The 25,047-nt window shown below is 56.8% G+C and overlaps 1 protein-coding gene across 1 annotated transcript in view; it reads right to left on the minus strand.

Moving 5' to 3' along the window:
- The window catches only part of MYRF (myelin regulatory factor), a 79,481-nt gene extending 55,565 nt beyond the window's left edge, over positions 1-23,916 (minus strand). The window contains 1 exon segment of the mRNA XM_064163307.1: positions 23,663-23,916. Coding sequence (XP_064019377.1) covers positions 23,663-23,708 — 46 coding nt within the window. The 5' untranslated portion in view covers positions 23,709-23,916.
- Between the last annotated feature and the right edge of the window lie 1,131 nt (positions 23,917-25,047).

Consider the following 25,047-nt stretch of genomic DNA (forward strand, 5'->3'; position numbering starts at 1 on the left):
CACTGGCTGGTTCCTACACACTGTCTTGGCTTGGATCAGCAAGGAGCAGGGCAGGGACTGTCCTCCTGCACTGGGCACTGCTGAGGCCACTCCTGCAATCCTGGGGTCAGGTTTGGGCTCCTCCCTCCAAGAAGGACATTGAGGGGCTGGAGCAGGTCCAGAGAAGGGCAACAAAGCTGGGGAAGGGTCTGGAGAACAGGAATGGTGAGGAGCAGCTGTGGGAGCTGGGGGTGTTGAGGCTGGAGGGAAGGAGGCTGAGGGGAGAGCTTCTGGCCCTCTGCAGCTGCCTGCAAGGAGGCTGGAGCCAGCTAGGGGTTGAGCTCTGCTGCCAAGGAACAAGTGCCAGGACAAGAGGAAAAGGCTTCAATTTGCCCCAGGGAAGGCTTAGTTTGGACCTGAGAAGAAACTTCTTCACTGAAAGAGTTCTCCAAGGCTGCCCAGGGCAGCAGTGGAGTTCCCATCCCTGGAGGGGTTTCAAAGCCCTGGAGATGGTGCTGAGGGCCACGGTTTAGCCCCAGCCTTGGCAAGAGTTAGAGAATGCTTGGCCTGGATGACCTTAAAGGGCTTTTCCAACTCAAAACAATTCCATGGTTCTAGCTCAGAGCAGCTCAGGCTGCAGCAGGACACCCTTGGACACAGCAGCAGGCACAGCACCTGCCCCTTCCCAGCACCATCAAAGCTGGGACCCTCCCAGGCAATGCAGCCACCACCTTCTGTCCCATCCTGCTGCCACTCTCCTGTCCAGCTCCCCCCACCTAGGACAGCCCTGCCCCTCCAAAGCAACAGGGCAGCTTCTCCACCCCCACTTCACATCAGAGGAGAAACCTCAAGAGCCAAAGTCACATCAGGAACACAGCCAAAGCCCAGCTCTGGGAGGGGACACTGTGGGACAAAGACGCTGGAGGAAACATCAAACTCGTGGTTAAGGAGGTGAAGGTTGGTGAGGATTTGGGCTCCAGGAGGCCAAGGTGGTGCTGGGTTGCTGGTTGGGCTGGATGGCCTCAGAGGGCTTTCCCAGCCCAAACACTTCCCTGCTCTCATGAAGCCACAGGCAGCTCCATGCAGGAGCCACGACCAAGCCTCACCTTCCCTGCCGAACCTTCCAGAGCCTTCTGCCTCCTCCTGCCTCCTTCCTTCTGGCCTCTCCACCAGCCTCCTCTCCCCACCTTCTCCTCTCCCCCTCTTGGCTCTCCCCTCCACGAGCTGCTCTCCCTCCCCATCCACCCAACTCTCCTCTCCTTCCGGCTCCTCCACCCCTGCCCCGGCTGCTCCTCCGCCCTTGCCAGCTGTGAACCTTGGCATGGATGGAGCCATTGTCCTCGGGGCAGGGGGGGCTGAGGAGGAGGAGGGGAAGGTGTGAGGGGGGACACAGTGGCTCGTTTGTGCCTGTCCCCGCGGCCCTCAATGCCCTGCTTGTCCATTCATGCCCTAGGATGGCAGCCACAGCAGTGCCCACACAAGCGGCGCCATTTGGTGGGGTCCAAGGTGCCTGCCCAGGGGGGCCACATGGCCCTCTTTGTTTGCAGGCCCACAGAGGCAGAAGACAACGTCTTTATCTGCTCCTCTGGGCTGAGGGGGCTGGCCAGGGGGCACAGCAGCACCAGGGAGGTCACTTCAGCTGGCATCTCCTCAGCTCAGGGCACACAGCAGCACCAGAGAGGTCACTTTAGATGGCATCTCCTCAGACCAGGGCAGGCAGCACCAGAGAGGTCACTTCAGATGGCATCTCCTCAGCTCAGGGCAGGCAGCACCAGAGAGGTCACTTTAGATGGCATCTCCTCAGCTCAGGGCAGGCAGCACCAGAGAGGTCACTTCAGCTGGCATCTCCTCAGCTCAGGGCAGGCAGCACCAGAGAGGTCACTTCAGCTGGCATCTCCTCAGCTCAGGGCAGGCAGCACCAGAGAGGTCACTTCAGCTGGCATCTCCTCAGCTCAGGGCACACAGCAGCACCAGAGAGGTCACTTCAGCTGGCATCTCCTCAGCTCAGGGCAGGCAGCACCAGAGAGGTCACCTCAGCTGGCATCTCCTTGGCTCAGGGCAGGCAGCACCAGAGAGGTCACTTCAGCTGGCATCTCCTCAGCTCAGGGCAGGCAGCACCAGAGAGGTCACTTCAGCTGGCATCTCCTCAGCTCAGGGCACACAGCAGCACCAGAGAGGTCACTTCAGCTGGCATCTCCTCAGCTCAGGGCAGGCAGCACCAGAGAGGTCACTTCAGCTGGCGTCTCCTCAGCTCAGGGCAGGCAGCACCAGAGAGGTCACTTCAGCTGGCATCTCCTCAGCTCAGGGCACACAGCAGCACCAGAGAGGTCACTTCAGCTGGCATCTCCTCATCTCAGGGCACACAGCAGCACCAGAGAAGGTCATTTTCTATCTCCTGAGACCAGAGGCAGCAGGACTGAAGGGGGTTACCTTTGGTAGCATCCCTCAAGCTCAGGGGGACAACAGGACCAGAGAGGGTCACTTCTTTTGGCACCTCCTGAGCTCAGTGGGGACAAGAGGTCCAGAGAAGATCACTTCAACCTGCATCTCCCAAGCTGAGGAGGGACAACAGCCCCAGAGAAGGCCACTTCAGCTGTTGCCACCCAAGCTTTGGACAGGACTGTGACCTTCACACCTCCATTCCCCAGCTTAGGAAGGAGACAGGAGTGGGAAGAGGCTTTTCAGCACAGCTTCTGGATGCCTTCTGCGGAGGCTCCTTCATGCTGCTGTCTCACCTGACCCAAGATGGAGATCTGAGATAGCTTAGCAATGTCACCACTGCTCTGCTACTGCCTGGAAGGGAAGCCACCAGGGAGGCCTGCAGGGCCACCAACACTCCAGGAGCTCATGGCTCCAGGAAAGGCTCTCAGGAAGCTTGGAGATCCTACAGACCACTTCCAACCCACCCCTGAGGCAGCGCTCACCACAGCCCTGGGGGATCTGGGACTTGAGGCTGTGTTGACCTCTGTGGAAACCCTCCCCTCCAGCAAAAAAAAAACACAAACCCAAAGCCCCTCCTTGAGCAGGAGGATTAATGATCAAACAGCAGGAGAACACAGGGCTGGGGGCAGCCAAGCATCTCCTGGAACACCACGTCCAGAGCGGGCAGCCTGTGCCTGCTCCCTCCCGCCTGCAGCCAACAAGGTCTCTCCTGTCTAGCCTGGATGGGCTCCAGAGCGGAGTGAGGCTGAGAAAGCAAAGTGTCCTATCTAGATGGGACCTCTGCCAGGCCCTGGGGAGGGCCAGCACCACTTTTGTGCAACCAACACCCCAGCCTTTCCCAAGCAAGAGGGTCAGCCCCTGGGGCTTTTCCTTCTCGCCCCCTCCAAGCGGCTGAGAGGCCACCAGAAGGTGCCCCTGGAGCCTTCTCCTTCCCCAGGCTGCCCAAGCCACAGCCTTGCTTTGCAGGCTGTTACCTCCACACCCTTCACCACCAGGCTGAGGAACCTTCTGCTCCCAGAGAGTTCCCTTCCCACAAGCTGTGAGAGGATCACCCTGGGCACCTTAGTGCTTTGCCTTCTCCTGAGCTCAGCTAAGCTTCTGGAGCCACCAAAGGAAGAAGAACCTCAGGCAGGATTAAAATGATCATCTCTGGAGACTTTCAAGGCCTGTCTGGCTGTGGTCCTCTGTGACCTGCTCTGGCAGGGGGGGTTGGACTCCAGGATCTCCTCAGGTCCCTTCCAACCCCTGACATCCTGTGAGCCAAAGAAGGGATTATTGCCACGCTGGTGTTCTCCAGCCCCAGACTGGAAGCTGAGGCTGCTTCTTCTCCCTCTTCCTCAAAGAACTGCTTGCTTGCATCTTCTGCCTGGCTGGGAGCTGTGTCTCCCTCCATGAGAGCACAGCTCCTGCTCCAGGCCCTTAGCAAACAACTCCCAGACAACACAAAGCAGATGCCAAAGGTGCTGCTTGGATCCCATCCACCCTGCCCAGCTCCCTGGGTGTTCTGGGTCTTACTTCAAAGCAGTGTGGCTGCCTGGGCTAGGACACAGCAAGGGGGAAGGTGCCTGGCAGGCTGCTGCAGGAGGGTTTGTGGGGAGGAGGGGATGAGGAGGTGACCCTGGGGAGCTGGGAAGCACTGGCTGCACACATTCCCACAGGCAGAAGAGCTCCCTGGGCTCTTGATGTGCAGAGGGAGTAGTTTGTCTCCGTGGAGGTGAATACTGGGACTGGAATGAGGGTGAGATGCATTCAGAGGGACCTAGACAAGCTGGAGAAGTGGGACCTCAAGAGGTTCACCAAGGCCAAGCTCATGGTTATGCACCTGGGTTAACACAACCCTGCTATCAGCCCAGACTAGGGCTGGAGAGCAGCCCTGTGGAGAGGGACCTGGGAGTGCTGGGGGGTGAAGAGCTGAAGATGGTTCAGAAGCCAACCATGGCCTGGGCTGATCCCCAGCAGTGTAGGCAGCAGGGGCAGGGAGTGCTGGGGCCAGCTCTGGAGTCTCAGCACAGCAGAGACAGGGACCTGTTGGAGCAGAGGTCACAGCAGTGCTGGCAGGGCTGGAAGCTCTCTGCTGTGAGGCCAGGCTGAGAGAGTTGAGGTTGTTCAGGCTGGAGAAGAGAGGGCTCCAGGGAGACCTTCTGGTGGCCTTTGGGTGCCTGAAGGAGCTGAGAAGAGAGGTGGGGACAGACTTCTGAGCAGGGTCTGCTGTGACAGGCCAAGAGGTGATGGTTTGGAACTGACAGGGAGGTTCAGACTGGAGAAGAGGGAGAGATTTATGACCCTGAGGGTGGTGAGAGCCTGTCCCAGGTTGCCCAGAGAGGTGGGAGCTGCCCCATGCCTGGCACCATTGCAGGTCAGGTTTTCTGGGGCTCTGAGCAGCCTGCCCTAGCTGGGGCTGTCCCTGCTGCCTGCAGGTGGTTGGACTGGATGGTCCCTTCAGCCCAAAGCAGCCTGGGATTCAGTGACTGCATGTGCCCAGAGATGAAGCTCCTGGCAGCACTGCCTGAGCTGTGGGCACAGAAGGGGGGGGGATGAGGACAGGTAAGACCTTCCCCAGGAGAGTCACAGGATCACAGATGTTAGGGGTGAGAAGGGACCTCCATAGATCACTGAGTCCAACCCCCCTGCCAGAGCAGGACTATAAAACCCATCTCAGGTCACACAGGAATGCATCCAGACAGGGCTTGAAAGTCTCCAGGGCAGGAGATTCCACAACCTCTCTGAGCAGCCTGTTCCAGTGCTCTGGGACCCTCACAGCAAAGAAGTCCTGAGTCAAGAACCCCTAAACTAAATCAAAAGCCCTCTCCTGGTACCTGAGCTGGGCAGATGTTCAGGATCCATCCCTCCTCTTCCTCCCTCCAGCACAGAGGACATGAGGCAGGAGCTGGTGCTGTGCTGTGCTCCTGCTTACCCAGCTCCTTCCAGCAGAGCAGAGCTCACACTCTGCTGCTGCTGCCGCTGGAGGAAAGCACCTGCTGGGGGCAAGCAGCCTGTAGGTCCTGCTGTGAACAAGTCCATCTTGCTGCCAGCCAGAAGTGGGACAAAGAGCTGAGTTGTGCAGGAACCCAAACTGTGTGAGTCATTAGATCAATAGATTAAAAGACCTCTGAGAGCCTTCTGTGCAGGGCCAGCAGAAGGTCATTCATCGCCAGCTTGCTCGCTGCGACTCTGCCCTGTGTGGCTGGACCACAGGAGGGGATGCTGCAGCCCCTCGGCTCCTCCAGCCCTGCCTGCTCTCCTGAATGCTCCCTTTCTTCTCCCCACTCGCTGCTGGTGGCCCCTGGGTGTGAAGCAGCACGAGGACTCCACAGCTGAGCCTTTCACTGGCTCCTCAGCTCCTAGAACCATGGAAGCACTGAGTAGTTTAGGCTGCAAAAGACCTCCAAGGTGATGGAGTCCAACCCTGCCAGGGCACCACCAAACCATGGCCCTCAGCAACACAGCTCCAGGGCTTGGAAACACCTCCAGGGATGGGGACTCCATCACTGCCCTGGGCAGCCTGGGCAGGCCTGGACAACCCTCAAGGGCAACAAACAGTTCATGTCCAACCTAAGCTTCCCCTGGGGCAACTTGAGGCCATTTCCTCTTGTCCTGTCACTTGCTCCTTGGCAGAAGAGTCCAACCCAGACTTGGCTCCAGCCTCCTTGCAGGGAGTTGCAGAGAGGCAGAAGCTCTCCCCTCTACTTCTAAGAGCTGCCCTTTCCCCTGCACAGCACCAGAACCCTCCTTTGCCCTCCACACCTCTCCTACTGACATGTTCTCCATGTCCTGCCTTGCCAAAATGAGGAGGTAAGAAGGGTGCTGGGCCAAGTCCTGCCAGGACATCATTGCTGTCCAAGGTACCCTGACCACATGCTGCATCCTCCACCTCCTCCCACACACCTCACTGGTACACAGGGGAAGGGAGAGCCCAGCAGACCCCAGCCCACCCCTGCTGCGTGGACAAAGAAAGCCAGCAAGGTGCTGGGGTGCATCACCCAGAGCAGCACCACCAGAGATGAAGAGTCCTTATCCCACTCTGCTCAGCACTGCTCAGGACACTCCTGGAACTGATTTCAGTTTTGGTCCTTGCTGTGCCAAAAAAAAAAAGAGATGTGGCCAGGCTGGAGAAGCTCCAGAGAAGGGCCACAAAGAGGATAGAATTGGTTTGGTTGGAAGAGCCCTTTAAGATCATCAAGCTCAACCTTCAACCCAACACCACCATGGCCATTAAACCATGTCCCCAAGTGCCATACCTACCCCTTTCTTGAACACCCACCCCCCAGGGATGGGGACACCTCCACCTCCCTGAGCAGCCTGAAATGATGATGATGATGATCCAAGGCATGAGAAGCTGCCTTATGAGGAAGTGATGAGGGAACCTCAACCTGTGGCAGTACAAAAGCCACCAAACCTTCCTTTCCTCCACAGCTGCAGGTGAAGGTTGCACTGCTCAAGGCTCTGATGGGGACCAGGACAACAGATCTGAGATCTCCTGCCCCAGAGCTTGGTTCAGCAGTTGCACTGCACAGAGCTCTGATAGGGACCAGGACAACAGATCTGAGATCTCCTGCCCCAGAGCTTGGTTCAGCAGTTGCACTGCACAGAGCTCTGATAGGGACCAGGACAACAGATCTGAGATCTCCTGCCCCAGAGCTTGGTTCAGCAGTTGCACTGCACAGGGCTCTGATAGGGACCAGGACAACAGATCTGAGATCTCCTGCCCCAGAGCTTGGTTCAGCAGTTGCACTGCTCAGGGCTCTGATAGGGACCAGGACAACAGATCTGAGATCTCCTGCCCCAGAGCTTGGTTCAGCAGTTGCACTGCACAGGGCTCTGATGGGGACCAGGACAACAGATCTGAGATCTCCTGCCCCAGAGCTTGGTTCAGCAGTTGCACTGCACAGGGCTCTGATGGGGACCAGGACAACAGATCTGAGATCTCCTGCCCCAGAGCTTGGTTCAGCAGCTTGTGGGAAATGAGAATTGTCAAAGCAGGGAAAATCTGAAGGTTTTGAGAGGTTTCTTGCCACTCTCAAACGTGCAAGGAAAAAGGAGCAGGCAGAGGTGAGGACAGAGACCCCCAAGTGAGGAGACTCAGCTCAGCTCTCCACCCTTCCACACTTCCCTTGAACCAGAAAGACCTCAGAGCAAGGCTTGTCTCTCATGGCCAGTCCAAAGAGGTGTGGAGCTCAGTCCTGCTGCAACACAGGATCCCAGCAGCTCCTGGCTGCTGGTCCCACATGGCAAGGTGCAGCATTCCCTCCCCCAGCACTTCTGTGGCATGCACTGAGCTTTGCTGGGAGACACAGAATGGTCCAGGCTGGAAGAGACCTCCAGGGATCACTGAGTCCAACCCTGCTGCCGAAGCAGGATCACTCAGGGTAGTCCAAACAGCAAAGCACCCAGGTGGGATGCTCCAGAGAAGGAGCCAAGTAGCAGTGAGGACAAAGACCTGAAGAACTTCCTGAGCATGCCCTGGCACAAAGCATGGACTTGGTGAGTGCTGAGAGTCTGAGAGACAGCAAACAAAAGCTGAGCCTCCTGTGTTGACAGCAGCCTTAAGCCAACAAAGCCTCCCCCTGCTCCCAACCATTTAAACAGGGTGATCAAAGAAGAAACAACTTCTCCAAAGCTTTGGGTGCAGCTCTACAAACCCAGACCTCCACAAGTCTCCTTCAGGCTGAGACCACCCCAACAGAGCAACCTGCACCTCAAAGCTCATGGCCCCTCCTCACTTCCTGACCTCCACTCTTCGGAGGTTGAGCAGCTCCACGGCTGGAAACACAAACCAAGGACACCTCAGACCAACCTTCTCCATCTCACTCCTGCTACAGGAGTCCTCCAAGGCCAGCAAACCTCACTGCTGCTGCTCCTCTGTGCAACCTGTCCTCCTCGTGCTACACAGGCGCTGGGAGAGCTCTGTGGTGTCTGCTGCCAACTCTGCTGCCCATCACAGCTCACTGCCACTGCCACCATTCCCATCTCTCAAAGCTAAACTTGACCCAATGTCATTGTCACCCACAGCTCTGGGCCCTGGCTAAACACACCAAATCTCATCATGGTGGGGTTGGAAGGGAGCTCTGGAGATCAGCCAGTCCAAGCCCCCTGCCAAAGCAGGGCACCCACAGCAGCTTGCCCAGCAGCACAGTGCCCAGGGCCACTTGCAAGCTCCCCACACAAGCAGACTCCACAACCTCTCTGGGCAGCCTGCTCCAGCCCTCCAGCACCCTCACACCAAACAAGCTTCTCCTCAGCCTCACATGCAACCTCCTGCACTCCACTCTGTGCCCTCTGCCCCTTGGCACCACTGATGAGAGCCTGGCCCCAGCCTCTTGTCCCCCACAGCTCCTTTAGCTGTTGCTGAGCACTGAGCAGATGCCCTCTGGGGCTGCTCTCCTGCAGGCTCCACAGCCCCAGGGCTCTCAGCCTTTGCTCCTCACAGAGCTGCTCCAGGCCCCTCAGCACCTCCAGTGCCAGCCCTTGGACTCTCTCCAGCAGTTCCCAGTCTGTGCTGAGCTGGGCAGCCCAGATCTGGACCCAGGACTCCATATAGAGCAGAGCAGAGCAGAGAGATCACCACTGAGAAGATCCCTTCTCAGGCTTCTCTCTTCACTACCTCTTCCACTGTGCTGCAGGCTGAAAACCTGTCACCATCAACCTCTGAATTCCAACTCCTTTTCCAAAGAGTGAATTAAAACTGACAGGAGGGAGAGGAGAGGAACAAAACCCACCCAGAACTTCTCCTTGCCCTCAGATTTGGGTATGGATGGGACCTGCTCATGGCAGGAGAGCTCTTCTGTCCTTACCCCGAGCAGAGCATTGGTTATCAGCAAGCAGCCAGCTGTGCTTGATGGCTCTCATAACCTCCAGCTCTCAAGCTTTGTGTTTCCCTTGAGTAGGTGGCTTCGGCCAATAAAGTCAAAGCTCACTTTGCAGTGCTTGCTGGAATCAATGTCCATAAGCCTTGCTTGTCACAACAGAGGAGATAAGCCAAGATGAGGCAGGGTGAGAAGTTGGTGGCTTTCCTGCCTCATCAGATGTCCAGCACTCAGCAGCTGCCAGCATGGGAGACTAAAAGTCATCAGTGGGAGCTGCTGATCAACAAGTAAGGCCAGGTACAAGCTGAGGCACTCTTCAGAGGCCAAATGATCATAGAATGTCAGGGGCTGGAAGGGATCTTGCAAGCTCATCTGGTCCAACCCCCCCTGCCAGAGCAGGTCACACAGGAACACATCCAGATGGCTCTTGACTATCTCCAGAGAGGGAGACTCCACAGCCCCCCTGGGCAGCCTGTTCCAGGCTTCTGGCACCCTCACAGGGAAAAGAATTCTTCCTCAGGTTCAGATGGAACTTCCTATGCCTCACCTTCCACCCACTGCCCCTTGTCCTGGCACTGGGCATCACCCAGCAGAGCCTGGCTCCAGCCTCCTGGCACTCACCCTGCACATCTTTATCAACACGAATGAGGTCACCCCTCAGGCTCCTCCTCTCCAAGCTACAAAGTCAGTCTCTCCTCATAAGGAAGATGTTCAGCTTCCTTTATCAGCTTTGTGGCTCTGTGTTGGACTCTCTCAAGTATTTCTGTCTTTCTTGAACTGGGAGCCCAGAACTGGACACAGTACTCCAGATGCAGCCTCACCAGGGCAGAGCAGAGGGGCAGGAGAACCTCTCTTGACCTACTAACCACAGCCCTTCTAACCCAGCCCAGAATGGCATTGGCCCTCCTGGCCACCAGAGCACAGTGCTGGCTCATGGCCATCCTTCCACCCACCAGCACTCCCAAGTCCTTCTCCCCTTCTCTGCTCTCCAGTCTGATGTTTGGGGTACTCTTGGTACCACCTCTGCTCCCCGTGGTTGCAAGCAAGAGCAGTCCTGCAGCCTCCCAGCACTTTGCCCTCAGAGGAGACAGCCAAGTGGCAGGAATTAGGCTTCCAGCCCTTTTGGAAACCTCACCTGTGGCTGGCACAAATCCTGTTCCATGCCCATCCTCATGTCCTCCTGGCTGTCTCCTTCCCACCAATGTCTATCTTACTCTCCCTGGCTATGAGCATCAGATCTGATTTGGCACTCTGAGTATCCTGAGATGCTAGGCTGGAAAAGACCTCCAAGATCATGGAGTCCAACCCTTAACCCAGCACTGCCAGGGCACCACTAAACCATGGCCCTCAGCACCACAGCTCCAGGGAGCAGATTCTTCCTCACCCAAACATGGCATGATCCTGCTGCCAGGGCATGTACAGGAGCCCTGGCAGCTCCTTCAGTTGGGGGGAGGGTGAGGTGTAGAGGGGACAGAGAGACAACCCATGTTTGGGTTGGACCTTTAAGGTCGTGGAGTCCAACCCTGAACCCAGCACTGCCAGGGCAGCACCAAGCCATGGCCCTCAGCACCACAGCTCCAGGGCTTGGAAACCTCTCCAGGCATGGGGACTCCACCACTGCCCTGGGCAGCCTGGGACAGGCCTTGGCAACCCTCAAGGGCAACAAATTGCTCCTCATGTCCAACCTAAACCTCCCCTGGGGCAACTTGAAGCCATTTCCTCTTGTCCTGTCACTTGCTCCTTGGCAGCAGAGCCCAACCCCTACTTGGCTGCAGTCTCCTCGCAGGGAGGTATGGAAAGCCAGAAGCTCTCCCCTCCACTTCTGAGAGCTGCCCTTGTCCCTGCACAGCACCAGAACCCTCCTTTGCCCTCCACACCTCTCCTACTGACCTGGCACAGCCTCATCCCACTCCATCCATCCCTGATTCTACCTGCAGGGCACTGAGGAGCCAACGGTGTGGGCTCTCCTGAAGGATGCTGCCCCACCAGCTGGTGCATGGGACAAGCTTCCAGCAAGCACCAGCTCAAGCCCCAAAGCCACAGGCCAGCTCCTGCTCCCCTGTCCCCTGGCAAGGCACAGGCTGGTTAATGATTCCTGGGGCACATTTAGCTCAGGAGGCTTCTTATCAGAGAGGGCAAAGTCCAGGTCCAGTCAGCAAGGCAACTGGGAAGAGGCAAAGGGGTTACCCGGCAGGCTCTGCAGAGCTCTGCCCAGCCAATGCCATCCCTGGCAGAGGAAATCCCCAGCACAGCCTGGAGAGATGCCAGGCCATGGGCTGAGACCCTGTCTGGGCAGCAGAGAGGAAGGGCAAGGACCTGCAGCACTGCTGCAGGGTCAGAGAGCCATAAAATCATGGCAATGCCTTAGTTGGCAGAGAGCTTGAAGGTGATGGAGCCCAACCCTTCACCCAGCACAGCTCCACAGCTCAGACACCTCTCCAGGGGTGGGGACTCTGCCACTGCCCTGGGCAGCTGCTCCCACACCTTGACAACCCTCAAGGGCAAGAAACAATTAATCATGGAATCATAGAAATTAATCATGGGAATTAATAATAGAAATTAATCATTGAAATTAATAACAGAAATTGATCATTGAAATTAATAACAGAAATTGATCATTGAAATTAATAACAGAAATTGATCATGGAATCATATAAATTAATAATTGACATTAATCATAGACATTAATCATAGACATTAATCATAGACATTAATCATAGACATTAATAATGGAATCACAGAAATTCATCATGGAAATTAATCATGGAATCCTAGAAATTAATAATAGAAGTTGATAATAGAAGTTGATAATAGAAGTTGATAATAGAAGTTGATAATAGAAGTTGATAATAGAAATTAATAGAAATTAATAATTGAAATTAATAGAAATTAATCATAGAAATTAATCATAGAAATTAATCATAGAAATTAATCATAGAAATTAATCATATAAGTGAATTATGGAATCACAGAAATTAATCATGGAAATAAATCATGGAATCATAGACATTAATAATTGAAATTAATAATAGAAATTAATCATATAAGTGAATCATGGAATCACAGAAATTAATCATGGAATCATAGAAATTAATCATTGAAATTAATAATAGAAATTAATAATTGACATTAATAATAGAATCACAGAAATTAATCATAGAAATTAACAATTGAAATTAATAATAGAAATTAATCATTGAAATGAATCATAGAAGTTAATCATTGAAATTAAAATCATAGAAGTTAATCATTGAATCACAGAAATGAATCCTGGAATCATAGAAATTGATTATGGAATCACAGAAATGGATCACAGCAATTGGTTATGGAATCACAGAAACTAATCCTGGAATCATAGAAATTAATCATAGAAACTAATCATAGAATCACAGAAATTAATCATAGAACCAAGCAGGTTGTTCAAGATGAGACTGGCTGAGGCACTTAGTGCCATGGTCTGGTTGATTGGCCAGGGCTGGGTGCTAGGCTGGACTGGATGAGCTTGGAGGTCTCTTCCAACCTGGTTGATTCTATGGTTCAAGACCTCCAAGCTCAGCCAGTGCAACCTAGCACCCAGCCCTAGCCAAGCAACCAGACCATGGCACTAAGTGCCCCAGCCAGTCTCCTTTTAAACACCTCCAGGGATGGTGACTCCATCACCTCCCTGGGCAGCCCATTCCAATGCCAATCACTCTCTCTGCCAACAACTTCCTCCTAACATCCAGCCTAGACCTCCCCTGGCACAACTTGAGACTCTGTCCTCTTGTTCTGTTGCTGCTTGCCTGGCAGCAGAGCCCAACCCCACCTGGCTACAGCCTCCCTGCAGGCAGCTGCAGACAGCAATGAGCTCTGCCCTGAGCTTTTGCTCCAACACCTCCAGGGACAGCAACTCCACCACCTCCCCTGGGGCAGCCTGGGGCTGTTCCTCTCCTCCTGTCACTTCTTCCTAGGGAGAAGGGACTCAGCTACACAAATGGATACCTGCACACTCTGAGTATGTATCACCTAAAGCATGAGTAGAAGCCAGCAGGTAGCCCAGCACCTCCAGGGATTCCTCACCTCTCCTCCTTTCTTCAGCTGCTCTCACCATTCAGCCTGGAGAAAAGCCCTGGGGCCAGGGGCTCCTTGGCTATGGGCTGGCACCCTCCTGGCACAGCTGCCAGCTGCACTCAGGCCTTGTGCCAGCAGCAGCAATCCATGAGTCCCCTAACCAGGAGCAAACGCAGCAGGGCTCCAGCTCTCCACCTGCTCTGAAGCACCTCACCTGCTTTTCCTTCTCCCCAAGCCACCGTGGGCAGGAGTGATGGCAGGGCAGAAAATGGAGGGGAAGGAGAAAGCAACAGTAAGGCACTGACCTGAGACAGTAGGGCCAAGAAGGCCAAGGCTCTCCTGTAGGCAATGAAGAGGAGTGTGGGCAGCAGGGCAAGGCAGGGTCTGCTGCCCCTCTGCTCTGCCCCAGCCAGGCCACAGATGGAGACCTGGGTCCAGTTCTGGGCTCCCCAGTTCAGCACAGACTGGGAACTGCTGCAGAGAGCCCAGGGCAGGCTCTGGAGATGCTGAGGGGCCTGGAGCAGCTCTGTGAGGAGCAAAGGCTGAGAGCCCTGGGGCTGTGGAGCCTGCAGGAGAGCAGCCCCAGAGGGCATCTGCTCAGTGCTCAGCAACAGCTAAAGGAGCTGTGGGGGGCAAGAGGCTGGGGCCAGGCTCTTGTGAGTGGTGCCAAGGGGCAGAGGGCACAAAGTGGAGTGCAGGAGGTTGCATGTGAGGCTGAGGAGAAGCTTGTTTGGTGTGAGGGTGCTGGAGGGCTGGAGCAGGCTGCCCAGAGAGGTTGTGGAGTCTGCTTGTGTGGAGAGCTTGCAAGTGGCCCTGGGCATTGTGCTGCTGGGCAAGCTGCTGTGGGTGCCCTGCTTTGGCAGGGGGCTTGGACTGGCTGATCTCCAGAGCTGCCTTCCAACCTCACCCTGCTGGGATTCTGTGCAATCCTTCCTACCCTGCACTCCATTAAGGCTCCTCCTTGGCCAGCATCTCCCATCCCCATCACCTGGAGCAGCCCTTGCACAGCCCCAGCCCAGGCAGCTGCACAAAGGTGTCCATTTCCATCAGCCTGGTCACACCTCCATCAGGACTCCCTTCCAATCTGCCCTGATGGTCACCTCTCCATGCTACCTTCTGGTCCTGTGCCCAGACACAGCTGCCAAGACACCCACCTAGGGAAGATAAGTGACCCAGGAGGTGGGCAGAGTGCCTGTGTCCAGCCCAGCACAGCCCCTGTGGGTTTGTGCTCACGTCACTCCCTGGAACCACAACCCCCCCCTTATCAGAGGGCTTCAGGGATCCACCCTCCTACCAACAGCTTCCTGGCCTCACTCCAGCTAGATGCCTCCTCTGCTCTTCCCACCCAGGGGAAAAAAAAGAGCTTTGGGGAAAGTGAGGAGAGAAGGCAGAGCCCAGAGGAGGAGCAGCACAGCCAGGAGAGGATGCTGGAAGCAGCAGCCTGCTCTGCTCTGCACCAGCCCTGTCCTGGAGAGTGGACTAAGGGCCTTGGTTAAAGACTCTGGGACTGGTTGTCCTGATGGGATCAAAGAATAAACCATGGAATGGTTTGGGTTGAAGAGACCTCTCAAGCTCATGCAGTGCAACCTTGCAGTCAGCAGGGACAGAAGTGCATTGGTACAGAGCAGGGACAGCCCCAGCTAGGGCAGGTTGCTCACCTGTGGTGGTGCCAGGCATGGGGCAGCTCTCACCTCTCTGGGCAACCTGGGGCAGGCTCTTACCACCCTCAGGGTCATAAATCTCTCCCTCCTCTCCACTCTGAATCTCCCTGTCAGCTCCAAACCATCACCCCTTGGCCTGTCACAGCAGACCCTGCTCAGAAGTCTGTCCCCAGCCTTCTTCTCAGCCTCTTAAGGCCACCAGAAGGTTTGCCTGGAGCCTTCTCTTCTGCAGGCTGAACAACTCCAACACTCAGGCTGGCCACACACAGAGGGCTTCCAGCCCTGCCATCACTGCTGTGGCCTCCTCTGGGACCCACTCAACAAGGTCTGTGTCTCTGCTGTGCTGAGGACTCCAGAACTGGCCCCAGCACTCTAGGTGGGGGCTCAGGATGGAGGTTTCATCTTCTCCCTAGGCCCAGGTCTTCTCACTGCCCCTCAGCCAAGCTCTGCAGACCACTGGTCATGAGCTGAAGGGGAATTTTCTCTCTTCCCCCTCCTTTGCTCAGGCTGCAGGAGGGAGCTGAGCTCACCAGCATCCTCAGGTTGCCAACTCTCACCGAGGGCACATGGTGGCCACGAGCAGGCACCACCTTGGGTGGCCAGAAGCAGCTGGAAAAAGAAGGTAGAGAGGAGAGAAGCAGCTAAAAACATCAGATGGGAAGGAGAGCTGGAGAAGCAGGGGACAGAGCAAGCTGAGCTCTGGGAGAGTTGGAGAAGCAGGGGACAGAGCAAGCTGAGCTCTGGGAGAGTTGGAGAAGCAGGGGACAGAGCAAGCTGAGCTCTGGGAGAGTTGGAGAAGCAGGGGACAGAGCAAGCTGAGCTCTGGGAGAGTTGGAGAAGCAGAGGACAGAGCAAGCTGAGCTCTGGGAGGGTTGGAGAAGCAGGGGACAGAGCAAGCTGAGCTCTGGGAGGGTTGGAGAAGCAGAGGACAGAGCAAGCTGAGCTCTGGGAGGGTTGGAGAAGCAGGGGACAGAGCAAGCTGAGCTCTGGGAGGGTTGGAGAAGCAGAGGACAGAGCAAGCTGAGCTCTGGGAGGGTTGGAGAAGCAGGGGACAGAGCAAGCTGAGCTCTGGGAGGGTTGGAGAAGCAGAGGACAGAGCAAGCTGAGCTCTGGGAGGGTTGGAGAAGCAGGGGACAGAGCAAGCTGAGCTCTGGGAGGGTTGGAGAAGCAGAGGACAGAGCAAGCTGAGCTCTGGGAGAGTTGGAGAAGCAGGGGACAGAGCAAGCTGAGCCCTGGGAGGGTTGGAGGAGCAGGGGACAGAGCAAGCTGAGCCCTGGGAGGGTTGGAGAAGCAGGGGACAGAGCAAGCTGAGCCCTGGGAGGGTTGGAGAAGCAGGGGACAGAGCAAGCTGAGCTCTGGGAGGGCTGGAGAAGCAGGGGACAGAGCAAGCTGAGCCCTGGGTGGGCTGGAGAAGCAGGGGACAGAGCAAGCTGAGCCCTGGGAGGGTTGGAGAAGCAGGGGACAGAGCAAGCTGAGCTCTGGGAGGGCTGGAGAAGCAGGGGACAGAGCAAGCTGAGCCCTGGGGGGGCTGGAGAAGCAGGGGACAGAGCAAGCTGAGCCCTGGGGGGGCTGGAGAAGCAGGGGACAGAGCAAGCTGAGCCCTGGGGGGGCTGGAGAAGCAGGGGACAGAGCAAGCTGAGCCCTGGGGGGGCTGGAGGACCCTGCTGTTACCTGCTCGGATCCAGCGCATCCTGAGCATGGTGAGCGCAGCTGTCAGGCTCCTGCTGCGTCCCTGCTCTGTCCTCTCTCTGTCATCCTGCTGCCTGCCTCAGCTTCTCCAGGTCCCAGGGGCTTCGCTGCCGACTGGGCTTTCTATTCCCTTGGGGAAGAAGTGGGAGGACCGAGGAGGAGGAGGAGGGGGAGGAGGTGAGGCGGTGGCTGCTGCACGCTGGGGTCTGGGGCTGCCAGGGGATTACCAGGAGGGGCGGTCATGTGTTTGGGCTGTACCAGCTTGCCCAGGGCCACTCTGTCACGGGCTAACCCCGGCCAGCAGAGCTCCAGGCAAAGCCTCTTACCCTTCCCCACCGCACCAGCCAGGTCCTGCAGAGACTGTCACCCTGCAAAGCCACCCTGTGCCCGGGCAGCCATGTGCCCCCAGCAGCCCTGCCCTGCCCGCTGCCCACCGGGCACCCCCAGCAGCCCCGGCTGGGGAAGAGCCTCTCTCCAGCAGGCTCTCAGAGCTGGGGGTGCAGCTGGGAGGTGCCAAGGGGCAGACAGGCACTGGGGAGGCAAAGGGTGAAGAGGGAGACGGCTCCAGAGCAGCTGCTCCTGCAGCTCGCTGGAGGGAACGAGATGTGCTGATCTGATCTGCTTCCTCCGGAGTAGGGTGTCCAGTTCTGGGCTCCCAGTTCCAGGGAGACTGGGAGCTGCTGGAGAGAGTCCAGGGCAGGCTCTGCAGGTGCTGAGGGGCCTGGGGCAAAGGCTGAGAGCCCTGGGACTGCTGAGCCTGCAGGAGAGCATCTCCAGAGGGCATCTGCTCAGTGCTCAGCAACTGCTAAAGGAGCTGTGGGGGGCAAGAGGCTGGGGGCAGGCTCTGCTCAGTGGTGCCCGGGGCAGAGGGCACAAAGTGGAGTGCAGAAGGTTGCATGTGAGGCTGAGGAGAAGCTTGTTTGGTGTGAGGGTGCTGGAGGGCTGGAGCAGGCTGCCCAGAGAGGTTGTGGAGTCTGCTTGTGTGGAGAGCTTGCAAGTGGCCCTGGGCACTGTGCTGCTGGGCAAGCTGCTGTGGGTGCCCTGCTTTGGCAGGGGGCTTGGACTGGCTGATCACCAGAGCTCACTTCCATCCCCATGGTGCTGGGACTCTGGGATCTGCTGGAGCTGTATGTCAAGCCCAGGCAGGCAGCTGGGGCAGCTGTTCTGTGTGGTTCTGCCCACCAGCCAGCACCACAACAGACACCACAGCCTCTGCTCTTGAGACCTCAGCTCTGCTGCCCTCCTGTCCTCTCTGCCCACAGCCTTTTCAGCCTCCTGAATTCATCACTGTCCCCTGCACAGCCCTCAGCAGCTGAGAAGACTCCAAAGCAGCCCTTGATTCTCTGTGACTCTTTTTCCACCATCCTCCAACCTCCTGCCTGGCAGAACCTGGGATGATCCCCACGGTTCAGCATAAGCCCCAAAGCAGGAACTCTGAGATGGGGGTCACCAGCAGTAGCTTCCAGCTCAGAGATGCTTCCCACCACCATGAAGGGGTGAAGCTCTGAGTAGAAACCTTTACTCCTTCTCCTTTAAGCTTCCCTGTTTTGCACCAGTGATGGTGTCACCAGTGCTGTCCTCCTCTGCTTGTCCCCCTCCACCACCAAATCCTGCTGTGGACACACAGGACCCCACTTAGCAGGGTGGCTATGATGCAGAGCCAGGAGCACTGGGTTCAGCTCTTTGCCTCAGCCTCATCATTCTGCCTTTCTTCACTAGGGAAAGGGTGGGTTGATGGCCCAGACCCTTCAGGGTGGCATTTTCAACTGCCCTACAGCAAGTGCTCCACGCTACACAGTCACAGAAACATGGAACTGTTTGCTTTGGGAAAGGCCTTTCAGACCCTCCAGTGCAACCATTCCCCAGCTCTGCCAAGGCTGGTGCTAAACCATGGCCCTCAGCACCACCTTGCTGTGTCTTTTCAACCCAAACAGGGATGGGCATTCAGCCACCTCCCTGGGCAGCCTGTGCCAGCCTTTGAGAAGCCTTTCAGTGAGGAGGTTTCTTCTACTGTCCAACCTGAACCTCCCCTGGGGCAGCTGGAGGTGATGGCAGGCCAAGGTGGCCATCACCAGGTGGACAGGGTGGCTGAGGGGACAGAGCTGTGCTGAGGCTGGGCAGAAGGTGCAGAGAGAGAGATGGGTTCATGAAGTGGACCAAGGCTGGGATGGCTGAGGGCTGGCCCTGGGATGAGCACACCCAGAGCATGCTGCTGCCTGCTGCTCTGACAGCTCTTCCTTGAGAACCTTCCAGTGGAGAAGTTCCAGCAAGAAAGCAGCCACTGACAGCTGCACTGAGCAGAACCATTCCCTGGCACCACCACTGCTGCTGCCCTGCTGCTCCAGCTTGGAAGCTCCTGTGACCCCTCCACCACCTCTCCACCACCACCACCAGCTCCATCCATGCCTGCACAGCCAAACCCCTACCTCCATCTGCTCCAGCTGCTTGTGCTTGGTGAAAACCTCCAACCTTCTGCTTCACCTCCCTGAAATCCTCTTCCACAGACTCAGAGAATCACAGGATGGGTTGGAAGGGACCTTAAAGCTCATCCAGTTCCAACCCCCTGCCACGGGCAGGGACACTTCCACTAGCCCAGGTTGCTCAAGGCTTCATCCAGCCTGGCCTTCAACACCTGCAGGCAGGGGACATCCACAGCCTTTCTGGACAACCTGTTCCAGTGTCTCCCCACCCTCACTGTCAATAATCTCTCCTCAGCCAACTTCCCCCAGCAACCTCTCAGCCCCAACTCCTCCAAACCTTCCCAACTTGGCTTAGGTTTTCCTCTGTTTCTCGCCTTTCTTCTGCCTTCAGCCATCAGCCAACCCTGCCCCCACCTCCCCCCAGCCCTGTCCCCCCCCTCCCCTTTCCCCAAGCCCTTCTCTCCTTCACATCTTTCCTCCATGTACATTCTTGCACAGGCTCTTATCTCATAAATTAGCCAGCAGAGAGGGATCCCAAATAGCTGAGCCGTGCTGTAAGCGCTTCCCTTACGCCAGGGAGGAAGGTAAAGGTTTCTAGCCAGGATGCCAGCCAAGGGTCAGCCGTTTTCCACTCCCTCCTCTTTCCTTTGATACCAAATACAAATGTTCTGGGCTAAACACTCCCCAGAAACCCACGGAGAGACCCAAGGCAGCTCCTTGGCCACCGCTGCCAAACCCCCTGGCAGCTCCGGCTCTTCGCCTTCAAGCTGTCCCAGCTGTTTGCCCCCAGCAGGATGGGTGCTGGGCACCACCAGAGATCTCTGCCAGCTGTGCTACTCGGTGATGACCTTCCTAAGGCTGGTTAGGTCCATCCTGAGGACTCTCAGAGGCCTTTCTGCCTGCCAGGTTCATGCTGGTGAGATCCTAGTTGATCGTCGAGTCCCATCCTCGCGTGAGATGAAGATGTCCCTGCTGACTGCAAGGCAGTTGGACTACATGGCCCTTAGAGCTCCTTTCAACCCAAACCAAGCTGTGACTCTATGACCTGCAGCATCTTCATCTCAGGAAGGTGTGAAGTAAGGCTCCACTCAGGCTGCCTGTGCTTTTCCCTAGTTCCTTCCCTGGGGGCCTCAAGTCGCCCCAGGGCAGGTTTAGGTTGGACATGAGGAGCAATCTGTTGCCCTTGAGGGTTGTCAAGAGCTGGAGCAGGCTGCCCAAGGCAGTGATGGAGTCCCCATCCCTGGAAGGGTTTCAAAGCCCCCAGAGATGTGGTGCCATGGTTTAGTGGTGCCCTGGCAGTGCTGGGTGAAGGGTTGGACTCCACGAGCTGAAAGGTCATTCCCAACCCAAACACTCTGTGCTCTGTGATTCCCAAACACATCATTCTTCTGCTCCTCCATCCTCATGTGTCTCAGACCTCCAAAAGCAGACAACCACATTCCAGGGAAACCAGGCTACTCTCCTGCCCGAGCAAACCCTGAGAGCCCTCCTCATGCAGCTGAGAAAAGCAGAGGCAGGCAGTGAGAGCTGAAACCTTGGAAGCTTTTTCTCCCCCCCACCCCCAACCCCCCAAAAAACAGAAGAAAGCCAAGGCTGGCTCTGCAGATGGGACCTGCAGCACTGCTGCTGGAGCCAGCCAAGGGCCAGGGTTTGAGAAGCAGCAGAGACACCAACACAGCTCAGCACAGCTCAGCAGCCCCCACTCCCCCAAAAGAAGAGGGCCAACTAATCCTCCTCTGACACTTGGAAATGCTGAGAGTGGTGCACAGGGATTTACTCTTCAAGGTGGTAGAGCTGCAGGGACAGGCTGAGAACTTGGGCAGAGCTGAGGCAACACAAAGAGAATTCCCAAACTGTTTGGAGGGTTCAAGAGGAGAGGAAGAAATTCTTTGGTGTAAAAGGATCTGTGAGATGGTCCTGGGCAGCCTGCTCCAGGTGCCCCTGCTCTAGCAAAGGGGTTGGGCTGGATGACTGCCAGAGGTCCCTTCCAACCCAAAACCATGCTGGGATTTGAGAAGGACAAAACCAGGGAATGGCTTAGGTTGGAAGGGAACTCAACAATCAGCTACTCTGCTATGGTTTGGATGTGTTTGTGTCCCCCCAAGAAGGGAATCAGCAGGCTGTGCTCCAAGAGGTGATGAGGAAATGCCTCTACTCATGGATTTCTGTGAATCCATGGATTTCTGTGAATCCATGGATTTCTGTTGCTCTCCACCACGTCACACACCCAGAAACCATCAATTCTTCAGGTCAAGAAGATTCCAGGGCAAGTCCAACTCCCTGCAGGCACCAAAACCTTCACTCCCAAACAACAGAGGGGATCAGTTCAGCCACATACTCCTTCAGAGCACCACGATTCAAGTGAGCTCAGAAGAACCTCCACACTTCTCAATGAGGGTGGTGAGACACTGGAACAGGGTGCCCAGAGAGGTGGTTCAGGTGTCCACCCCTGGAACCATTGCAAGGTCAAATTTGATGGGGTCCTGAGCAACCTGCTCTAGTTGGAGATGACCCTGCTGAGTGAAGGGGGAGATTGGACAAGATGACCTCCAAAGGCACCTTCCAACCCAAACCAGTTTAGGATTCCATGATTCTATGGAGTGAACTGAGCAGGAATTCCTCCTGGTGAAACTTCCTCCTCTTTCCCTCCTGCCCTCAAACGCTGCACTGTAAGAGATGCTCCTCAGCACCACTCCCAAAGGGACCTCGCTGCCCAGGCTGGGCTCCACAACAACAGTGAAGCTCAGAGAAGGGCTAGAGCAGAAGAGATTCAGGCCAGCAACCAGCAGAGGCCAAGAAACGTCCTCCAGCCTCAGCTTCCCTCTTGGATTTTACTGGGAGGAGATGGTTTTAATGGAGAAGAGGGGCAAGGGAAAGGAGGACAAAGATGTGAAGATAAAGAAGGAAAAAGAATCCCAGACTGGGTGAGGTTGCCAGGGATGTCTTGAGGTCATCTCATCCATCCCCCTGCTCAAGCAGGGTCACACCACAGCACCCAGAGAGACTGTCAGAGGAAGAAACAAACTTTCCACCCTCTAAAAAGATGCTCTAGGGAAAGAAAATTCACTTCTCCAAGTGGAGAAACAGAGAGCTGAAGCCCAGTGCCTGTAAATAAGGTCAAGGTGCTGAGCAGGAGGTGTGTGGAACCCTGAGGACAGCAGGACTTAGATTGGTCCAAGTGAAACCCTAAAACCAAAACCATCCCCCCGAAGGCTGGGGAGAACCCAAGCTGGGAGCAGATGATAAGGGGCTGCGTGGTGAAGCTTCCCATCCTCACTAACCCTGCTGCTCCTGGGGAATCCAGGATCACAGCTGGAACAAACAGGGGATGCTCTTCCCTTGGAAGAGGAGAAGGAGGAGGAGATGCTTTACCGAGGCATCAGAGGGCTGCCAGGAGCGGGGAAAGTGAGAAGAAAGCAGCTTCAGCCTCTGTTTACTGTCAACAGCAGCTCCTGTTTGTGGTGCACCTTTGCTTTCCTCCTCAGGCTAAGCCCTTCCAGCAGCCGAAGCAGCACAAGACAAATCGTCCTCCCTCCCCAGCCCACCGGCCCCGAGGCAGCAGCTGCCTGTCCAGTCCCACCACGGAGAACCCGGAGGGGCTCTGAGCTCCTGAGCTGAGCCGAGCACACAAACAGCTCTCCGCGGAGCAGGGTCCATCCCCCAAGACCCCAGCTCTGCCACCACCAAAGGTGACCCTGCTCTGGCGGGGGCCACACGGCTGTGCCCATCCGCCTCAGCCAGAACTTCTACGTGCCAGGGGCCACACCGAGGTGCCCAGCCCCACGGAACTACAACCTCTGCCCGAGCAGGTGGCCCACTAGAGAAGGAGCAGGTGGGAGTGGGCACAGTACGGGGTGCAGCACCAGGCGAGGAGGAACAAAGCCCACGAGGAGAAAGAGAAGCAAGGACACAGCCAACAAGGAAGAGCAGAGCGGTGTCAGCAAAGGAGAAACGCCAAGCCGAGGAGGGACACGACGAAGGGCACAGGGGTGCCAGCTGCACAGCCCCACCGAGCCCTCAGCACCGAGAGAGAGGCCGAACTCTGCTGCCCGCCACTCCTCCGGCCTCGCTTCGCACCCACCTGGGCGCACCCAGGGGCACACGGCGGTGGTGCAGGCTCTGCCCAGCGCTGCCCTCGGGGCACCGCTTCAGAGCTGCTGGGGGGGGTCTGCCGCTGGCCGCAGCTGCTGGAGCCCAGCGGGACGGGTCCCCAGCGGGCAGCCTGCTGCCCACACGCCGTGCCCCGGCGGGACGGGCGGAGAGGCTGGCGGGCAGCAGCGGCTGGCACCTCCCGGGGAGAGCCCCGGAGCCTGCCGAGGGCCACGCCGAGCTCCCTCCCGGCTTGGGCCGGGGCTGGCAGGTAGGACGCGCCGCGCTGCCCAGCTCCCGCTGTGCCAAGCCCTCCAGCCTGGCACCCGGGGGTGCACCGGAGCATGCAGACCTGCGGGCTGGGCTCGACCCAGCTGTTGAGAAAGCCGCTGCCACCGCAGGGCTGTGTGCCCCGCTCCAGGGCCAGCCGGGGGAGGGGGGCCAGGGGCCGGAGGAGCAGGGTGCTGGGAGATAAGCGGGGTGCAATGGGGGACACCTTCCCCCCCCCACCCCCCCCGCACCCCCTTACCTTCAAAGAAGCGCTGCAGAGCCTCCGTCTCGTCCACCACCTCCATAGCTGGGCCATGCACCAGGTTGCCGGACTATTCTCCTCGCTTAGCCACGGGGCATCCCCCCGGGCTGGGCCAGGGGGGAGCCGTTCCACCGCCGTGCCCTTCAACACCCCGAACCTCTGCCGCACCCCCGCTGGGGTCCCGGAGCCGCCGCCGGCACCGAGCGCAGCCGCCCGCAGCCCATCGGCCTCCGCCGAGCACCTCCGAGCGCTCCCCCCCGAACTTGGGCTGCTGCCCGCGGCTCCTCCCTCCCGCCCTGCCCGCCCTCCGCTCCCCGGCTCCTCCTCCTCCTCCTCCCGTGCCTCCTCCTCGCCCTCTTGCCACCAGCAGGGAGAGCCAGCCCAAACATCCCCCGGCAACCCCTCAGTTTCCCCACCTGAAATCGACTCTGGCACCTGTGCGACCCCCTGAGAGGTGACCTTTGCTCTCCAAACCAGCCACAAATCATTTCCCCTGCCCAGAACCCCACTAATTCCCCCCCAAAACTGTCTTCCTCCACCAGCAGGAAGAGCCAGCACCAATATTCCCCCTAAAACCCCCACTGGTTACCCCTAAAATTGACTCTTGCCATCATCAGGAAGAGCCAGCCCCAATATTCCCACTAAACCCCCACTGGTTACCCCTAAAAGAGACTTTTGTCACCCTTAAAGGTGAAGTTTGCTCTCCAAATCAGTCATAAATCATTTCCCCTGCTCAGAACCCCACTAATCCCCCCCCAAAACTGTCTTCCTCCACCAGCAGGAAGAGCCAGCCCCAATATTCCCACTAAACCCCCACTGGTTACCCCTAAAATTGACTCTTGCCACCAGCAGGAAGAGCCAGCCCCAATATTCCACCTAAGACCCCCACTGGTTACCCCTAAAATTGACTTTTGTCACCCTTAAAGGTGACCTTTGCTCTCCAAACCAGTCACAAATCATTTTCCCTGCCCAGAACCCCACTAATTCCCCCTTAAAATGGACTTTTGCCACCATCAGAGGGGACCAGCCCAAATATTCCCCCTAAAACTCCCACTGGTTACACCTAAAATGGACTTTTGCTACCATCAGACGGGACCAGCCCAGATATTCCCCCTAAAACCTCCACTGGTTACCCCTAAAATTGACTTTTGTCACCCTTAAAGGTGACCTTTGCTCTCCAAACCAGTCATAAATCACTTTCCCAGACCAGAACCTTACTAATTCCCCCTTAAAATGGACTTTTTCCACCATCAGAGAGGACCAGCTCAAATATTCCTCCTAAATCCCTCACTGGTTACCCCTAAAATTGACTCTTGCCACCAGCAGGAAGAGCCAGCCCCAATATTCCACCTAAGACCCCCACTGGTTACCCCTAAAAGAGA

Source organism: Pogoniulus pusillus, chromosome 24 (genome assembly GCF_015220805.1).
Source record: "Pogoniulus pusillus isolate bPogPus1 chromosome 24, bPogPus1.pri, whole genome shotgun sequence".
NCBI lineage: Eukaryota > Metazoa > Chordata > Aves > Piciformes > Lybiidae > Pogoniulus > Pogoniulus pusillus.